Source organism: Phalangium opilio, unplaced genomic scaffold (assembly GCF_054372755.1).
Source record: "Phalangium opilio isolate 3A_F unplaced genomic scaffold, DU_Popi_V2 ptg000206l_1, whole genome shotgun sequence".
Taxonomy (NCBI): Eukaryota; Metazoa; Arthropoda; class Arachnida; order Opiliones; family Phalangiidae; genus Phalangium; species Phalangium opilio.
In genome coordinates this window covers 164,696-184,353 of record NW_028324216.1, presented here as the reverse complement: position 1 = coordinate 184,353, position 19,658 = coordinate 164,696, and the positions used below count along the sequence as shown (strand labels likewise).

Genomic DNA, 19,658 nt, shown 5'->3' with positions numbered 1-19,658 from the left:
TTGACCTTTCCTTCAAAAGAAAGCAAATAGAAATACCAGAAAGTGGTAACTATGGCCCTACAAGGATTAAAACTGGGGTCATACGCGACGCAAGTATGATTTCAATCATGCAATCACCGTAAATTTATTTTACCAGTCACCAACCAGGTGTTAATTTCACCGTCGTCTACTACAACTAAATCTAATCTATGCTTGCTAATAATCACTCCAATTGAAGCAATCATTCTAACTCATTAATTAATTTTTCCCGTGTGTCAATTATATACGCATGCAGGCTCAAAATTCAACATGAATTAACAAATTATGTCACCAATCACCAACCGAATTGGAGCATTTGTTGCCTATTGCTATTTTCTGCAGCTGGGTATAGAGGGAAATTAAATGTGATGACAAAGATAACTGCATACAGCAATATGCTCATATAATATTAAAGTAGATCTGATTGCAATCACTGATTAGTTGGTCAAATTGGTCTACAGACAAATTAAGAAGCTAGAGAGAGAGAAATAAATAAATAAATAAATAAATAAATAAATAAATAAATAAATGTCTATTCGCCTTAAATCATTTATTTAAAAATACATATAATAATAAAAACAAATACTCCAGTTTATAAATTCCTGACAGTATCCCAACCGAGGGTTAGTTAGGTAGGGGCTAGGGGGAGCTTCTCCTTCGGACAGAAAACAAATTGTGAAGCCTGGGAGGGGGAAACTGCGTGATAGGGTAGACAGGGAAAGGCCAATTCCCGCCATCCGCAAAACAAAAGGATGGTACGTACGTATGGGTCTCCCCGGAAAATGTATAGGAGAACCTTAGCTCTAGCGGGCGGAACCAACCGGGATGGAGGTCATGACCTATTCCAGCAGCTCCCGAACCCGACCGACGTCGAAAAAGACCTTCTAGATGAGAAGAGAAGAAGGAAACCGAGGGGGGGCGCAGAGAAAGGGGGGCGAAAACGGATCGAAACCAGGAAGAAGCTAAAGTCCCATGGCCAGAGATGCTTTGAGTTGTGTGGATGGGAAACGTCAACTTAACTTGGATCTACGATTGGCCATAGAATATTATAGTTTAAAGGGATAGTATACGCTATTAATTTTGGTCACCATAAGTTTGATATTGTGATATTAATATGGAAATTAAATCATTAATACAGGGTGTGTTTCCAAAAAGAGTTAAGGGTAGTTATATATATACCGAAGTACATGCAGTGAGTGGAATGCATGGTTCCATCTATAATCACCCCCCCCCCTTGTGAAACATAATGTATTAGCAAGAAGGGATATCTAGTAGAAGGTATAAGATGCCTGAGTATTGGCGGGCCATAGTCCCAGCCCCCTTTCAAACTACAATGGGGGACGTAAAAGGAGGCCCCGGGCTATTTCACAGCCTCTCCTCAGTCGGAAAATATGACTGTAATTTTCGTCATTCGCGTTGGTCGCGCTGACATGAGTTTTCAAGAACCAATGAGATGCTGGCTGGTTTTAATTTATACGTTTGGACTGGAGATAAAGCTGTGGCGAATTTATACCTTCTCCCTAATAAACTAGATATCACTTCTTGGTATTAGCTAAGCTACTATCCCTTCAAAGGATCAAAGGAGTGTTATAGATACGAATATTGCTAGATAGAGATAGGCCTTCCTTTAATTTGCGACTTTTCTCCAACGGTTTAAGGGTTTATTGCAAAGTTAGTCGGGATTTTCGTCGCTGGAGGATTTGAAATGGATCATAGCAAAGACGACTAGTAGAGAAGAAGTTGAAAAACGACTACCACAGTACCACCACCGTCTTTGGAATCTTCGAAGCTCGCTCGGTTTTGGCGATTGCTTGGGTTTAGGCCTAGAGAGAAGAACCGTTTCCAAACCTTCCCCCATCCCATCATGTTCCCCCCACAGGATTCCAACAGTTCTAGAAGATGGATAGGCTTAGTGTCAAGAAAAGGGTCAGAAAGTTTTGATTGACGAACTTCTTTTTCTATAACTTCCAAGTTTCGGGTTTATGATATTAAAAGCAATTGACCTCGGATGGTCAGTCAGTTTGCTTGGTTTTTCGTTGGATTTTTTATTTTATTTTATGTACAGGGTGTTTCTGATAAATTAAGAGGGATGTTTGTTCTTTGGGAAATCGATTTTGAGTCGAAAATGTTCTATACTTCTATCAACTCCATTTTGTTTTCCACAAGGGACACTGTTTTCGAGTTAAGATTTGACTCAGTGTTTTAGGGATGACCACTTAGTTAAAATAAATTAGAAATCATTGTCTTAATCAGTTTCTTAATTAAATTTATTTAAGGTGGTCATCCGTAAAATACTCTGGATGCAATCTTAACTCGAAAACAGTAGTGTTCCTTGTGGTAAACAAAATGGAGGCGATAGAAGTATAGAACATTTTCGACTCAAAATCTATTTTCCAAATTAAGAACAGTCTCCCTTAATTTATGCCATCACCAGACTTATCACAAACACCCTGTAAATATAAATATATGTTCAGGACTTTTAATAAAAATCACTCGGCAATGTTCAAACGCCTTACACCAATTTTCCCTTAATTTCCCGGGTGATCTCGCTTTCATCTTCTATGGAGTCTCTCCCAAGGGAACTAAAAGCTTTAAGCTTTCTTTAAAGGCTGGTTTAGCTAATCGAAGGTCATTACTGAACCAATAGAAAACCCCCTGACATATTTAAATTTTGACAATTTTAACTTCAACGACCTTTAACGCCCTCCGAACCCATGCTATTTGCGTCATAGATAGAATCAAGGCGGTACCAAACATGGCCGCCAACTGCCAAAGCTAAGCCTGTGACTTTTTACCTAGGCACTGACGTCAAAACTGAGATAGCATATAGACCATAGGGCGGGGGAGGTCACCATCTAGGGTTATTTCTCAACCCAAAAGGGTTCTTTCCCCACCGATGTGTTGGGTTCTTTACAGAAGAAACCCGAACCAATTTGACCTTTATCAAATAGCCAACCTACCCTGTATCCCAATTCTTATCCAGTACTGCGCAGGAACTTGGTTCGTTCTCGGGGTGGTCGCCAAGGGAAAACCAGGAATCCCTCAAGTACCCTACCTAGGATATATATGTACATAATCTACCTTCAACACTTTACCTTCCTAAGACTAATGGCCCTACTTACTTTAACTGAATCCGGCCACCCTTTTCCCCGTTAATGTACATACACATCCAATAAAACTTATTACCAGCATATACACCATGAACATTTAACTTATACCTTCATTGCCAAGTTAAATTGACTGCTATAATCGAGTTACTGTAATGTAACACATATTATAAGGACGGTTTAAGTTGAATTATTTTATATGATTTATGAAATAATATAAAATAATGAGTATTTTAACTGTCTTGTAGCTCAAGAAAGACGTTGGTCTATTAGGAACCAGGGATAGATTAAATTTTAGAAGTAGGAATGGAGAACAGTTAGTATTTACTTCAGTCCGACTCATAGACCACCCAGTATAGAGCCCCTCCCTCCAACACGTCGTAACGAAAAGTTTAAATCATTTCTTATTGGCTGCTCACTTAAACTATACGTTTTCATGACGTTGCTGACGGGGACGGCGAAAAATACGTTACGTAATTCCTTTTTACCTCTGTCGCTATGACCCCCACCTCTTCTTTCATACCCCCCCCCCGTTCCGAGGAAGGGGGTCCGGGACTTTGACGCGCGCCCAGATATTACTCTGCTCTCCATTCCTACTTCTAAAATTAAATCTATCCCTGTAGGAACTTACAATTACTGTCCAGTAGACGTTCACCTTAATTACAATTTTTTATTTTTTAAAGTAGAAAACTGTAAAGTTTAAAAGAACTTCCTTATGCAGCGGAAAACGAATTTTATGAAAAACTGTGTTTTAAATTATTCAAATTACATCGAAAGTGCATTAACCCTTCATAGGGAAAGAGGAGGGAAGCCGAGTTGAAAGTTAAAGTAACAAATTTTCTTATCGAGGCATCCAAAAGTACGTCCGTCAGACAATTATGCAAATCAGACTTGGCGTACGTATCAATTTATCAAAAACGTAAAAATCTCATACCATCATCAAAAATTTTCCGAACAAAAGGCCTTAAAAATTCCCCCATCTCGTAACAATAAAGATACCGCCTTGGTTTTATAGATATTAGAAATATATTTATTGTTATCTTTCCCCAATAAATGGTTTTGTCGACCGGCACATAAGGGCAGGGCGTTCAGTGCAGGTACCCAAAGATATCGGTTACGCAATCGGTTTTCCTCGCTGAACGGAGTCAAATAAACACGATCTGACCAACTCAGATTTCCTTTCTCAATCGGTCGAAGTCACACAGGGGCGTTCAGTGCACAAACCCAAAGAGATTGGTTACATGATCGGTTTTCCTCGCAGAACGCCTTCAAAAACACGACCTAATCTAATTCCTTAGTTTGTTAGTTAGTCGATGTCATACAGGGCCGTTCAGTGCACATACCCAAACATATCGGTTACCTGATCGGTTTTCCTCACTGAACGCCCTGAAAAACACGACCTACTCTAATTCCTTAGTTTGTTCAGTGCGAATACCCAACGATATTGGTTATGCGATCGGTTTTCCACGCTGAACGGTGTCAAATAAACACGACCTAACCTACTCAGATTCCCTTACTCAGTCGGTCGACGTCACACAGGGGCGTTCAGTGCACACAAACCCAAAGATATCGGTCATGTGATCGGTTTTCCTCACTGAACGCTCTCAAAAACACGACCTACTCAGATTTCCTTAGTTCGTTAGGGGCGTTCAGTGCGAATACCCAAAGACATTTGTTACCCGATTGATTTTCGGTTTCAAAGTTTATCAACCAAAAATTAAACCGTCAAGAAATTCTGTAAACTAATTTATTAAACTAAATTAATTATTTCTAATATCCACTACTCGTTCTCTAACAGTTAACTTTGCTTATAATTCACTTTCGTTTGAACTTGGAGACGGTGGTTGGCGATAACTCATTTAACTTGTCCATATCTTACATAAGCCCAAGTACATTCGAGGGCACTGACAAGATAAATAGGTCTGAAGGTCTATTATTTAACCCTGTCTTTGAATTCAACCCCAGGACCAACCAACTTCTCCATCCCAAGTACCGAACTACCGATCTCGTAATCGATTTACTGGAAGATGCGTCATTGGAGCGAACTAAAAGACAAGAACTAAGGTAACCTGAGAGTGTTGTTTAAGTTAGAAGCCCTTGGAAAAGCTATGGCAGTAAAATTATACCAAGATCTTGGGTTTCATTTGGTACAAGGTTACGTTGGTTTTGGGTTTATACCTTATAGATGTTTTATATAATTCTTTTTTTATTTTCAAGTAAGGTTTTTTCCTTTTGGGTATAAAATTTAGGTGGTCCTTTTGTCAACAACAAAGTCTCAAAGGGCCATGCCCGGGGATAGGGACCGGTCCCAATTTATTTTTCTATTGCGTGAAATTTAAGCTTAGCTATGTGGCCATGGAAACGAATTGGTGGTTTTACTGAGTAGTATTGTACCATCACTTACGTTTCTACTAAAGGTTTTATATTAATTTGTCCAATTTGGGATGTAATTTAAAGGATTATTTAATCGGAAAAACTTGCGTTAAACATCTAAGCCTACCAAGAAGCGATATCTAGTTTACTAGGGAGAAGGTATAAGATGCCTAAGTATTCGCGCGCCAGAGTACCAGTCCCCCTTTCAAAATACAAGGGGGGACGTAAAAGGAGGCCGGGCTATTTCGCAGCCTCTCCTCAGTCGGAAAATATGACTGTAATTTTCGTCATTCGCGTAGGTCGCGCTGACGTTAGTTTTCAAGAACCAATGAGATGCTGCTTGTAATTTAGAGGCGGGGATTAATTCCGGACCTACGTAACGTTTGGACTGAAGCCTATCTTTGTGCTGCAAAAACAATTGAGCCCACGTAGTTTAAGACTAGCGTTACCAAAACAACTAAAACCTAACTTTGTACTCTAGAAGAACAAAGGTAAAGCCAATTTTTCATGACTGAAATACCAAAATTCTTAACCATTATTAACTCTATAAGGCCTATTCTCCAGAAACGATTTAAGCCTATAGGCTACTTTTTGGTAAATAGAAATTTTCTTCACAATTTTTTTTGATAATAACTGATAACAATGTTACGTAACGAAATATCAGACAGGCCCTGTTGTAACAACGTCGTTACAATGTTTTCCAACAGAGAGAGAGAGAGAGAGGGGGGGGCGAATAAAAGCACGTTTTTGTTGGAGAATGGAATGGAGGTAAAGCAAAGAGTTTAACAAGATGTGCCCGGCTGGGCACAGAATACTTTTGCACGGCAACTGTCGAATTACTATTATTACTATCAAAAAATGGCCCAGGGATGGACTCATAATATTAGCCACAGCGTACCGAACTTAAAAGGCGTATAGAAAATTTACGTGAATAGCCGTAACTATGCTAAAACGATTACCCGTAATTCTAACGTTAATTTATTTACTTCTATTATTATTCTAATAGTGCAACACAGTAATAGAAGTGAGTGAGTATGCCCTCGTTGTGAATTCTTTAACAGCGCAATCATTCAAATAATTTACTTAAGTTATAATTTTCAAACTTTTTCCTTATTATCTTAAGATGAATTTCGTCCCGAAACATCTTTAATTAAAATAAAACGTGAAAAAAAAAATTATTTTCTCGTGTGGAATCGAACTTGCGACCCATGGTTCTGCCGAGCAAAACTCAATATTTCTAACCGATATACCACCTATACCACGCGCCCAGCCTGAGCGCGCTCCCCCGAGAATTTTTTCGGTACCTTTTAATTCGCCGAATGCCTAAGTTTTTTTTATCTCATTTTAAAAACAGGAATGTTAAAACAGAACATTAATTTTTATTACGTAAGTCAAACAAAACTGATTCAGATTATTTTAAAACATTTTAAAACTAGTATTAATATAGTGCCACATTAAAACAATAATATTCCTATTTTTAAAATGTGAACAATTTTATTCCTATTTTTAAAATGGGACTCTATTTTATTCCTATTTTTAAAATGGGACTCTATTTTATTCCTAATTTTAAAATGGGACTCTATTTTATTCCTAATTTTAAAATGGGACTCTATTTTATTCCTAATTTTAAAATGGGACTCTATTTTATTCCTAATTTTAAAATGGGACTCTATTTTATTCCTATTTTTAAAATGGGACTCTATTTTATTCCTATTTTTAAAATGGGACTCTATTTTATTCCTATTTTTAAAATGGGACTCTATTTTATTCCTATTTTTAAAATATGACTCTATTTTATTCCTATTTTTAAAATATGACTCTATTTTATTCCTATTTTTAAAATATGACTCTATTTTATTCCTATTTTTAAAATATGACTCTATTTTATTCCTATTTTTAAAATATGACTCTATTTTATTCCTATTTTTAAAATATGACTCTATTTTATTCCTTTTTTTTAAATATGACTCTATTTTATTCCTATTTTTAAAATATGACTCTATTTTATTCCTATTTTTAAAATATGACTCTATTTTATTCCTATTTTTAAAATATGACTCTATTTTATTCCTTTTTTTAAAATATGACTCTATTTTATTCCTTTTTTTAAATATGACTCTATTTTATTCCTTTTTTTAAAATATGACTCTATTTTATTCCTTTTTTTAAAATATGACTCTATTTTATTCCTTTTTTTTAAAATATGACTTTATTTTATTCCTATTTTTAAAATATGACTCTATTTTATTCCTTTTTTTAAAATATGACTCTATTTTATTCCTATTTTTAAAATATGACTCTATTTTATTCCTATTTTTAAAATATGACTCCATTTTATTCCAATTTTTAAAATGTGGCAATATTTTATTTATATTTTTAAAATTCCTCAATCTCAAAGTTTTGCTGGTTTTAAAAATTCGCGGGGATTTTCTAGATTTGAGGTTTTGAAAAGCGACATCTATGCGTGGTACCCAAATACACCTTGACTGCCTTCCCTGAGATAGCGCGCTTAGGCCTGTATTAATAATAAATTTACTTTTGTTAAAACTTTAAAACTTTTTCGTCGTTAATTTAAGACGAATTTCGTCTCAAAACATCCTTAATTAAAATTAAACTTAAAAAAAAAAAAAAATTTCGTCGTGTGGAATCGAACTGCGACCCATGGTTCTGCCGCGCAAAAGGCAACTGCTCTAACCACCATACCACTAGCCTAGTTATCCAAGCCACTATGCGTGGTGACCAAATACACCTTGACTGCCTTCCCTGAGATAGCGCGCTTAGGCCTGTATAATAAATTTACTTTTGTTAAAACTTTAAAACTTTTTCCTCGTTATTTTAAGATGAATTTCGTCTCAAAATATCCTTAATTAAAACAAAACTTAAAAAAAAAAATATTTCCTCGTGTGGATTCGAACTGCGACCCATGGTTCTGCCGCGCAAAAGGCAACGGCTCTAACCACCATACCACGAGCGTAGTTAATCAAGTTCATATTCTAGGGGTATTTTTTTATAAAGCTCGCGCATGCGTATCAGATTCTTGGTTACATCATGACGTCAGCAAACCACCGCCGGTATTCCACTGGGGAATTTTTCATCGTTTCCCTCTCGTGGGCCCGTATATTTCAATTGACACCCGAGCGTGCTCGACGGGCTTTAAGTCTTCCGTTTATAAAAATATAACTTTTGAACGCCATCTGGCGTGCAAAAGTAAAAACGTGCCTAACGATCTAGAAAAATCCTTTTTTAAAGCAGGCATTTTAAGGGGTAAAAAAAGGCCTTTTTAAGTACTTCAATAAACGGCATAGAGAAAATTGAATCTTGAACAAATAGGTAGCTATATAGGCATAGATGAATAGAATACTAATGGACTGGAAGCCCAGCCAAAAATTTAAAATTTCTTATAGGAAAAATATCATTTTTTTCAACGGAATTATAGGATTTTATAGGGAGAAAAAAACCACTTCTTTTTATAGGAAAATATAGGAATAAAAATGATGATCCAATATAATACTATTTTGGCTTTAACTATGTAGAAAAATCATAGAAAAATAATAACAAATTGAATTTTACTTTGAATTTTGAAAATTCAGAGGAACTTAATTAAATTAAATGATATAATATAATTAAAATCCTGAGCGAGCCTTTGAAGCAATTTCGGTGAACATGTCTAGTCAAATGTGATCTCAATCATAAAAGAGTTAACTAAATTTTAGGATAAATTTGATGCTAAACTATAAACGAAAACTTCACCCAAACTAAGTCAAAAAAATATAGGATATTATAGGATAATATATAACAGGACAAGTTCAAAAATATAGGATTTTATAATATATAGGAATTACAGGACCGCTGGGCTCCCTGCGGAGTCGCCCATACCTTAATGTCATGATATAATAAGTTGTTATAATAGTTTTCAAAGGCTTAACGGACATAAATTAGTTAGTTTTCCCGTTTATATAACAAGGCTTAACCAAAAACCCACGTAAATGACTAAATCTATAATCCCCCCTAACATTTCCCGCCAAAACTATGGGGAGTCTAAGATGAAAACCAATCGAAATTGACCCTAAATCCAATAGTGAATCTCTACATTACTCTCTGCTGGAGAAAATTGCCAACTGAGGTTGTCTAAAAGAGCAGTAACACTATTGTAACACCGGTAGCCTAATGGATTACGTCATTCGACACGTATAAAGCAATACAAACCAAAATTTTGGCGGCGGGTGAAAATATACGTCAGGCAGTATACGTTCTATACCTACTATATGGGCTTACACTATTACTCAACATTACTCCCTTAGGGGGCCTATACTGTATATATGTTACGCTATAACAAGAGTTAGGCTTAACGGAGCCCCAGACGGTATACTGGGCCACCAGTAGAAGTTCATAAATTGAAGTTAAACCTCTAAAATACTGATGAGTCTGACCTTTTTGGTCAATTTTAAAATTCCCGGAATTTTCCGTAACCTATTTGGCCAATTTTGAAATTTCCTGACTTTTCCCTGACCATTTTGGGCTAATTTTAAAATTTCCTGCCTTCTCCCTAACCTATTTGGCCAATATTAAAATTCCCAGACTTCTCCCTAACCTTTTTGGGCAATATTAAAATTCCCGGACTTCTCCATAACCTATTTGGCCAATTTTAAAATTCCCGGACTTCTCCCTAACCTTTTTGGGCAATATTAAAATTCCCAGACTTCTCCCTAACCTTTTTGGGCAATATTAAAATTCCCGGACTTCTCCCTAACCTATTTGGAAAATTATAAAATTCCCGGACTTCTTCCTAACCTATTTGGCCAATTATAAAATTCCCTGGCTTCTCCCTAACCTATTTGGCCAATTATAAAATTCCCTGGCTTCTCCCTAACCTATTTGGCCAATTATAAAATTCCCTGGCTTCTCCCTAACCTATTTGGCCAATTTTAAAATTCCCCGACTTCTCCCTAACCTATTTGGCCAATTTTAAAATTCCCCGACTTCTCATAGACCTATTTGGGCCAATTTTAAAACTCCCTGCCTTCTCCCTAACCTATTTGGCCAATTATAAAACCCCTTGCCTTCTTCCTGACCATTTTGACCAACTTTGAAAGTCCCTGACTATCCCAGATTTTCCCTAACCCATGTCAACACTGTACTAGGTCAACCACAAATGATGACCTTCTATAACCTCTAAGAGTTGGCGCAAAATCAAGCTGGCTACAGCCTATAGGAAATTGATGCCCGTGAGTCACGAGACGAGGAGAGTTATAGATGGATAGGGTGACAGGGATTAAGTGGGGTGGTAAAAATTGGTCACGTGCGAACAAGAATTTGGCGGGAAAATGTTTGGAGCGCGAGCGAGCACGAGGAAAAAAAATCGTTTACGTAAGCATTGAAGGGGTCCATTCCACGGGAGGCTGGGCTTTAGATAATGGTTTTTAGAGTAGTATGTGTAGACAGTACCCCATTGAGAGATGTACGGATTTAAACAGAGTGACTTAGCTATTCGAGAACATTGTAACGTACCCAAAAAAGTGTGCAATAACCAGCACATTATTTCAACAGTAAATAAAAATAGTATAAAGTGAGGCAGTAAGGGAACAACAGGTGTTGGAGCCTGGAGGTCTACTACTACAACTAAATCTAATCTATGCTTGCTAATAATCACTCCAATTGAAGCAATTAAAATATAATCATTCTAACTCATTAATTAATTTTTCCCCGTGTCAATTACGAATGCATGCAGGCTCAAAATTCAAAACATGAATTAACAAATTATGTCACCAATCACCAACCGAATTGGAGCAGTTGTTGGCTACTGCTATTTTCTGCAGCTGGGTATAGAGGGAAATTAAATGTGATAATCACAAAGATAACTGCATACAGTAATATGTTTATAATATTAAAGTAGATCTTCTGCAGTCACTGATTGGTCAAATTGGTCTACAGACAAATTAAGAAGCTAGGGACTTGATTGGCGTTGGAGTACGTCCTAAACCTAATTTTACTGGAAATACATTAATTATAAGGCTTTAATTAACCTTCCCAGTGCCTAGATTACTTTCTGTTATTTCTATCTTTGTTAATAGTAACTCGAATAGCCAGGCCACGCTGTCTCTATTTGAACTAAGCTAAAAGCAAATCAATGAGAAATCTGGTAGACTCAGTTTCACATAAGCGGACTTGAAATGAAACCCGATGCCTCTACCAAACCAAAATATAAAAGTTTTACAGTCTTTGGGATTATCATATCATTGCGCAATATAAGCCAATTACGAAATTAAAGGAGATATCTCATGAAAATTCCTAGTCTTAACTATAGATTCCAATTATAGCTTTTTTTAATTCTTACGTAACTTTCTTAATTATGGGCCGATTTTGTCGAAATTTGTACTATTTTAAAGCCCTCAGTGAGTTCTATTTAATATATAATTATTTATCGTGAACTTTGACATTTTTAAAAATGAAAAATTATCCTAATGTATTTTCTATGGCGCCTGTAGAAGTGTTTCACCCGCTACGCAGTAATGCTTTGAGGCGAAAATACCTTCCAGGGGCTAACAGTTGCGTCTCATTTTGGAGGCTCATAACTCTGGTTCTATAAGAGATACAGGGATGTCCTTCGAGTGTGTTATAGTCCTATTTCTTAGCTTTCCAACGATACTAAATACTTGGGGTTACAACAATCAGGGCCCGAGTAATTAAGCAAAATGTTCATAAACGTAAAATCTCCATAGCGTTAACATGGGATTATTTACACCTTACCTTTTAACTCTGGTTCTAAAAGAGATACGGTGATGTTTTTAAAAATAATTACAAGAATAATTAAGAAAAATAAGATATTAAAGAGTACCGGGTTCTCTAATTAAAATTTCTTACTAATTAACTCCACACTCGCAAATTTGAGTAACAACATTGCTTCTAAATTATTCCAAAATTTTTTTTAAAAAATTTAAATATGAAGTCCTTCAAAAATCTTCCGGTAAATTAACTACAAAACAGGTTTAGTTCCTCAACAAAAAATAATACTTGAATAATTTCAAGATTCTTGATGAAAAAAAATTGTAGAAAAAAGTAGATTTTTGAATATTTTCAGATTCATTAATTTGCATAGAAAGGCGTGCTTCAAAGGCTTAAAAACGGCACTAAAATAGTACTAGCAGAGAGGGTTTGTTAAAACTTAATTTGATTTACTAGAATTTTTTCCTTCCGGCGGCGGCGGTACAAAGGGATTTTGCCGCCTTAACGGTACAATAATTACGTTAATCCGAAGTTATCAAATTTCGCCCCCCATAAAAAAGGAACTGAACTAGAACACCTTGTTGTCTTAAGACATTTCCAGGTTTTTCCCATATTTTCCCTGACATTTCCAGGTTTTCCCCATATTTTCCCTGACATTTCCATGTTTTTTTCCAATATCTTCCCTGACATTTCCAGGTTTTTTCCAATATTTTCCCTGACATTTCCATGTTTTTTTCCAATATTTTCCCTGACATTTCCATGTTTATTCCAATATCTTCCCTGACATTTCCAGGTTTTTTCCAATATTTTCCCTGACATTTCCATGTTTTTTCCAATATCTTCCCTGACATTTCCATGTTTTTCCCAATATTTTCCCTGACATTTCCACGTTTTTCCCAATATCTTCCCTGCCATTTCCACGTTTTTCCAAATATTTTCCCTGACATTTCCACGTTTTTCCAAATATTTTCCCTGACATTTCCACGTTTTTCCAAATATTTTCCCTGACATTTCCACGTTTTTCCAAATATTTTCCCTGACATTTCCACGTTTTTTTCCATATTTTTCCCTAACATTTCCGGGTTTCTTTTCCCAAACATTTCCACGTTTTTTTTTCATATTTTTCCCTAACATTTCCAGGGGATTTTTTCCCATATTTTCTCTGAAATTTCCATGGGTTCTTCCCCATATTTTTCTCTGACATTTCCATGGGGTTTTTCCCCTGACACCTCTAGGTTTTGGTTATTTCTCGTTGCAGCAACCCCTTCAAGTCAAATTACAAGGGCCTGACAAATTTCCCTTATAGTTTTCCCGGAATTTTATTAAAAGACAAAATAATAAATTTCCCCGCGTTTCCCCAGAACTTTCAGTCAACAATTTAATTCCCTGACATATCCAAGTTTCTCCAGGATTATTAGGAACCCTGTAAACGATTTTAAGTTACACTCTCAATTCGTTTACTTCATCTTAATCTACTTCGGACCATACATTCCCTATTTCCCGATCATTTCTAATCCACTGGATTTTAAGAATGAAAAGCCGAGGATATTTTTTACAGCATCGCGTTTTCTCCCAAGAAGAAGGAAGAGGAGACGAGAAAGAGAGAGGGGTGGGACAAGCTCGAGCCATTACACAAAGGAATTTAATTAAAAAAAAAATACCCCCACTACGAAATGCTAGCTATAGATTTTACGGGGGCGATACCCCCATATTCTCAAACCACCCCAATTCTGGGGAGAAAAATTCTTTGGAAATGCCAATCAGAAGAAATTATTTTTAGAGAAAATTCAAGAGAAATATTTTTCCCGCAGTTAAATTTCCAGACAAGGAATAAATACAGCTACTAGGAATCATTGTTAGCCCATATATCTTCCATGTTAATTTCTATGAATTCGAGTTTTGTGGGTATACCGGGCTTAAGATTAATAATTCTGATGGCGTCTTTGCAACTGTGATTTCAAACGTTACAGTTGGTAGCAACGCGTAGCGAGATGGATTATAAATTCGCTTAGGTAAAATTCGTCATATATAATGATAAGTCTAGCTAGCTCCTCCCACAAAAAAGCTTCCTAGATACGTCGAGTGAAAATGGCAAGTACACAATTATTCCTAGTAGCTGTATGTATTCCCGTCCAAATTTATAAAACTTTAGGCCTTTGCTTTGTCATTTTATTCTAAATTAGGCTTAATTTTAAGCCTTTTCCGGACATTTTCTATTCTTTTTCGTTATAGAATTTTCAAATAAACAATTTGAATACGAATACGAAGAATTTCCCCATAAATCTTTAAATTTAGTAACTTGTTTTTTAAATTAATCTACAATCATTAAGTTAATTAAAATTTTAATTAACACTTACCCGAACTGGATGACCTGAGTTCCGCTATTCGTGAAGTTGAAAATGAGAGAGTTCGTCCCGCTCGTGCTAACAAGCTTAACCTGTGATGACTTCCACCTAATACAAAACACAAAAATAGGCTTAGCAATACTTAAAATTAAAACTAATTATTATAATTATAATAAAAAGCAGTGAACTTAATTCGCTTATCTATTTGAAAACCTAATTTTCGGGAGTTGACATAAAAAATTGGCTTAAAATCCTCATTAGGCCTAACGAAACCCTAAGCCTATTTTTGACCTACTGATGAAGCCAGCCAAGGCTTAACAAGAAGGGAATGTTTAGCACGATTTAATTGTAATGTAAATAGGCTTAAAAACCTTATTAGTACTACCGAAACCCTAAGCCTATTTTTGACCTATTAGGCGTCACATCAACGCAGCCAAGGCTTAACAAGAAGGGAATGTTTAGCAAGATTTAATTATAATGTAAATTAGGTTCTCTCTTCACCGTCCCATGGGGAAGTGTGGCCTGTATATTTTAGAGACAAATGTAATTACAAAAGGGTTTTAAAAGCTTTGAAGTTTCCAACTTTTGGTTGAAAAGGTTTTCATCGGTTTTTCTTTGACACTGGTTTTTAAGGACAAGGAGACATTTTGGGTGTTGTTTTGAATTTAAGGTTGAAATCGTTGATAAAATGCTAACCGGTACGGGCTTAGTCATTCATATAATATATTGAGACAACTAAACGTATTATCAAGAGGTGATAACTAAGAGTGTGTACATAAATTTTCAAAATAAACCTTTGGGTTCTCAATAAGAGTGGTTTTAGAGCGATTGGTTAGGCATTTGTGACGTCACACCGGTCTAATGGGTGGGGAAGGGTCGTAATCTTAACCGGAAAACGTCGTAAGCCTAATCTCGACCAGGAAGCTCTGAACTAAGCCTAATCTCGACCAGGAACCTCCTACCTAAGCCTAATATCAACCAGGAAGCTCCGAACTAAGCCTAATCTCGACCAGGAACCTCCGAACTAAGCCTAATATCAACCAGGAAGCTCCGAACTAAGCCTAATCTCAACCAGGAAGCTCCGAACTAAGCCTAATCTCAACCAGGAAGCTCCGAACTAAGCCTAATCTCAACCAGGAAGCTCCGAACTAAGCCTAATCTCAACCAGGAAGCTCCGAACTAAGCCTAATCTCAACCAGGAAGCTCCGAACTAAGCCTAATCTCAACCAGGAAGCTCCGAACTAAGCCTAATCTCAACCAGGAACGTCAGTCCTAAGCCTAATATCAACCAGGAACCTCAGACCTAAGCCTAATGTCAACCAGGAGCCTCAGACCTAAGCCTAATGTCAACCAGGAGCCTCTGACCTAAGCCTAATCTCAACCAGGAACCTCTGACCTAATCTCTGACGTCACAAACGCGAATACTCAGGATTATAAACTCTTGATGCAAAATAGTGTAGGAGTACATTCACCCACACCGTCTAGGACTTTTAAAGTGTCTAACAGTATTAACTTATCAACTCAGATCAGGGCCGGTTGCTTTAATCTGACTTCGCAAAAATAAATTTTTCAAGGGCCCTCTTAAATTTCTATTCACAATTTACATCAAAGTGACGTCAGCGTACAAAATTATGGCGGGGAAATCATACACTTGGCTTCAAAATCGAGGGGCTGGATACTAATAACCATTTCGGCATATCTTCTATATATTTCAAGATTATTTGAGCGATTTTTATGACTAATTAAAAGATTTTTAGAAATTTAATTTAAAATACTGGTTATTAAATGAAATATGTCGATATTTAATTCATTCTAGTAATAAGGAAATTTAGTATCCTACCCCTCGTTTTGTTTCATAAAAAAGCCGATATCGCGACTTTACCGCCATCTATCAGTCATAAATTGAACTATATAATGGAATTAACTTAATTTTACGTTTATTTAATTTTTTTAGAACAAATATGGCCTATTTTTGGGTGTCAGAAATTGACCTATGACCTTTAGATTAAATAAGTACTAGAATCCACCACAAAATTGACTTAAATACAAAAAATACTGAAATTTAACGAAACATTTGACTTAAATACCAAACAAAACCCGGAATTTAACGAAAAATTAATAATTCAAACCCCGAAAATTAATAATTTAAATTAAAACCAATTAAAACAAACACAATATACCCTTCATTCATTCAATTAAAACTAATTAACACCCCAAAACCCCAAAAAAAATAGAAAAATAAGATTTTAACGAACCATTGACTGTTCCATTGCTTCCCATATTGATAGAATCGCTGATATCTGAAAGCCCTCCATCGCTGTTCATTCTCGCCGAGTGCAAAGATGCAGAGAGACGTCGTCTTAGTTTCTTCATAGCAGCCAACTTGCATAATCTCGAATATATCGGAAGTATTTTTGGGATCAGTACAAAAAGAGTAGCGTTTCCGATAATTCTTCAATTTGTTGATTTTTTTTTTCTTCTTCAAATTAATTTTTGCGTAGAATTTCTCTTTCTTTTTGGTCTTGTCACAGTTTGTTTGTTTGTTTGTTTGTTTACAACGATGATTTAATATTAACAATCAAATATTAAATATATTGCTTAACGGTAAACGTGCATAGTTATTTGAATTTTTAGTTTTCTTTTATTTATTTCATTATTTGTTTTCGTAGATTTTGAAAAGGCACTTTATGATGGACGTTATGTTGTTTATTTTGAGTTATAGTAATTAAATTAATTAATTTAATTAACTTGATTAGATTAAATTAAATTAAATTAAAAAAACTGCCAATATATTTTTTGATATTTTGATATTTTAAAGTCTCGTAATTGTAGCTAATTCACCGCGACTTTTATATATTTTAACGCGTTTTTTAAGTGATAGAGAGTGCATATTTGTGGCGGTTATTGTTTTGAAGGGTTCACCTGTAAAAATGGAACTAAGATTTAATATAAATTATGTACTAGTTGCTAGAGAAACAAACGTTAAGTAAATCTCAACAACTGTAGTGTACTTTTATTTTATTTTTTTTTTTATCAAACTTGAATAGTTGATTGATAAGAAACGCAAATTAAAAACAGGGCCTAATCAAGAAGTGATATCTAGTTTATAAGGGAGAAGGTATAAATTCGCCCCACATTTATAATCTAGCTTTATCCCTCCAGTCCAAACGTATAGTAGGTCCGGAGTTAATCCCCGCCGCCTCTAAATTACAATCAGCAATCATCTCATTGGTTCTTGAAAACGCACGTCAGCCCGACCAACGCGAATCATAACGAAAATTACAGTCATATTTTCCGACTGAGGAGAGTGTAGCGAAATAGCCCGGTGCCTCCTTTTACGTCCCCCCCTTGTATTTTGAAAGGGGGGACACGGGGACTATGGCGCGCGAATACAAAGGCATCTTATACCTTCTCCCTAATAAACTAGATATCACTTCTTGGCCTAATCTTGTATCAAACTTAACATAAGGGCTTTTTCAAACTAAATAAAAAACATACCTTGATAACAAAATCAAATCAGTAATTGACCTTTTTATTATTAAAAACAGAGGGACTAGGTTGCTAAGTTGTAATTTATATTCAAACTAACTGATTTGAACACCCTGATTAGTTAATTAATTTTAGAATTCCCTTACACCTTTTAATTAACTAATTCTCTTCTAAAAGCTAAGCTACGCAAATATTTGTTGACATCACAAGCATTTATTAAACTTTTAACACGAACCTTTTGAAGCCAATTAACTATTTTAACATAACTTTCTAAGCAAATTTAATAATTCCACGACTTTCCCTTAATCTTCTAGATTAATTTTAAGCTTCCCTGACCTTTTGCCAACAACTACGTAAAGGTTTTTTCGATTGCTAGTAGCGTACTAGGTGATGAACGTTATCTGAGATTACATCTCAAGTACAACACAGTATGTGCTCTACTGGGGCCAGAAAGAGTTAGTAATAAGCTAAACCGTGCCAAATTAGGGGGACTCTACTCTACTCTAGTAGTCTCTAGTTTCGCTATAGTCATCAATCGTCACTGATTTTATAAACAGGATGATTACCATAATCTAAAATGGTACTGGGAGTCATTTTTCAAATTCACCCGCTACTGTTTTGGTTTAAAGCCAATTTCTTCTCAATAACTTAAATTTTTGGGTAAAATAAACTTGACCCTACTGTGGGTCTGAGTAATATTGGACCTTTCAACCCCTACACCGTAATTTAAATCCCAAATATAAAAATCTTATCAAGTTTCAATCGAATTTCTCTCTCCCTGAGTCCCTAGTCAAATATAATGCAACACTAAGCCTTGGCCATAAACTAATCCCCAGTCACTGCCGCTTATTTTGAACATTTATAGATATTAAATAAAACTCTTACTTAAGACACTATTATAACTAATTAATTGATAGTTTAAAGAAGTAATTAAAGTATAAATTACCTGATATAATTCAAGTTTATTAGTTTAAAATTCCAAGCGTTTTGCCACCTGTTAGATGAGCCATGTTTTTTTATCTTTTTGTTATGTTGTTGATTAGCGGGAAAAAAAATTTAGGGAGTCGCCCTGGCTTCAAGATAAAAAAAACACATTCGTTTCGTTTATTCACGCATTAGACAAATTATTTGCAGTTATATTAAAATTATGTTTATATTTAAGGCATATTTAATCCAAGCGAAGTCTATCCGGAATTAATTAGTATTTAAATTTAATTTTGTAAGCCTAATTTTAAACGTCGTCTGCTAGGACTAGTGATTCAAAAAGTTGCAACGAGAACGAGTAAAGCGCCCCCTACTACATCGTTATAAAAGGCGCCAAAATTTCAAACTTGGAAGCTACACGTGTTTAGGCTTAAAAATCGAACAAAACTGAATATTTTCGTAGAAAATTAAGCTTGGAATGATGAATTAGATGTAACTTAACTTTAAGAGACTATTTTGAACGTAATAAATAATTAGGCCTATAAATGAATAAATTTTAAGAAAAGAAAGTCGCCAAAATTCCAACTTCGTAACTACACGTGTTTAGGCTTAAAAATCGAACAAACCTTCATAACTTCGTTGTAAATTAAGCTTGAAATGATGAATTAAACGATTTAAC

General features: G+C 35.5%; 1 protein-coding gene across 2 annotated transcripts in view; it reads right to left on the bottom strand.

The window, feature by feature from the left end:
* Positions 1 to 19,318, bottom strand: part of LOC149621346 (cyclin-dependent kinase 17-like) — a 58,480-nt gene extending 39,162 nt beyond the window's left edge. For both annotated transcript variants that reach the window (XR_016375108.1, XM_089853840.1), the window contains exons 1-3: positions 19,002 to 19,318; positions 16,822 to 17,488; positions 14,579 to 14,674 (exon numbers count right to left, since the gene is read on the bottom strand). Coding sequence is in view for 1 of the 2 variants with exons in the window: in XM_089853840.1 (XP_089709966.1) it covers positions 14,579 to 14,674; positions 16,822 to 16,939 (214 nt within the window). In the remaining variant the exon portion in view is untranslated. The remainder of the gene's footprint in view (positions 1 to 14,578; positions 14,675 to 16,821; positions 17,489 to 19,001) is intronic.
* Between the last annotated feature and the right edge of the window lie 340 nt (positions 19,319 to 19,658).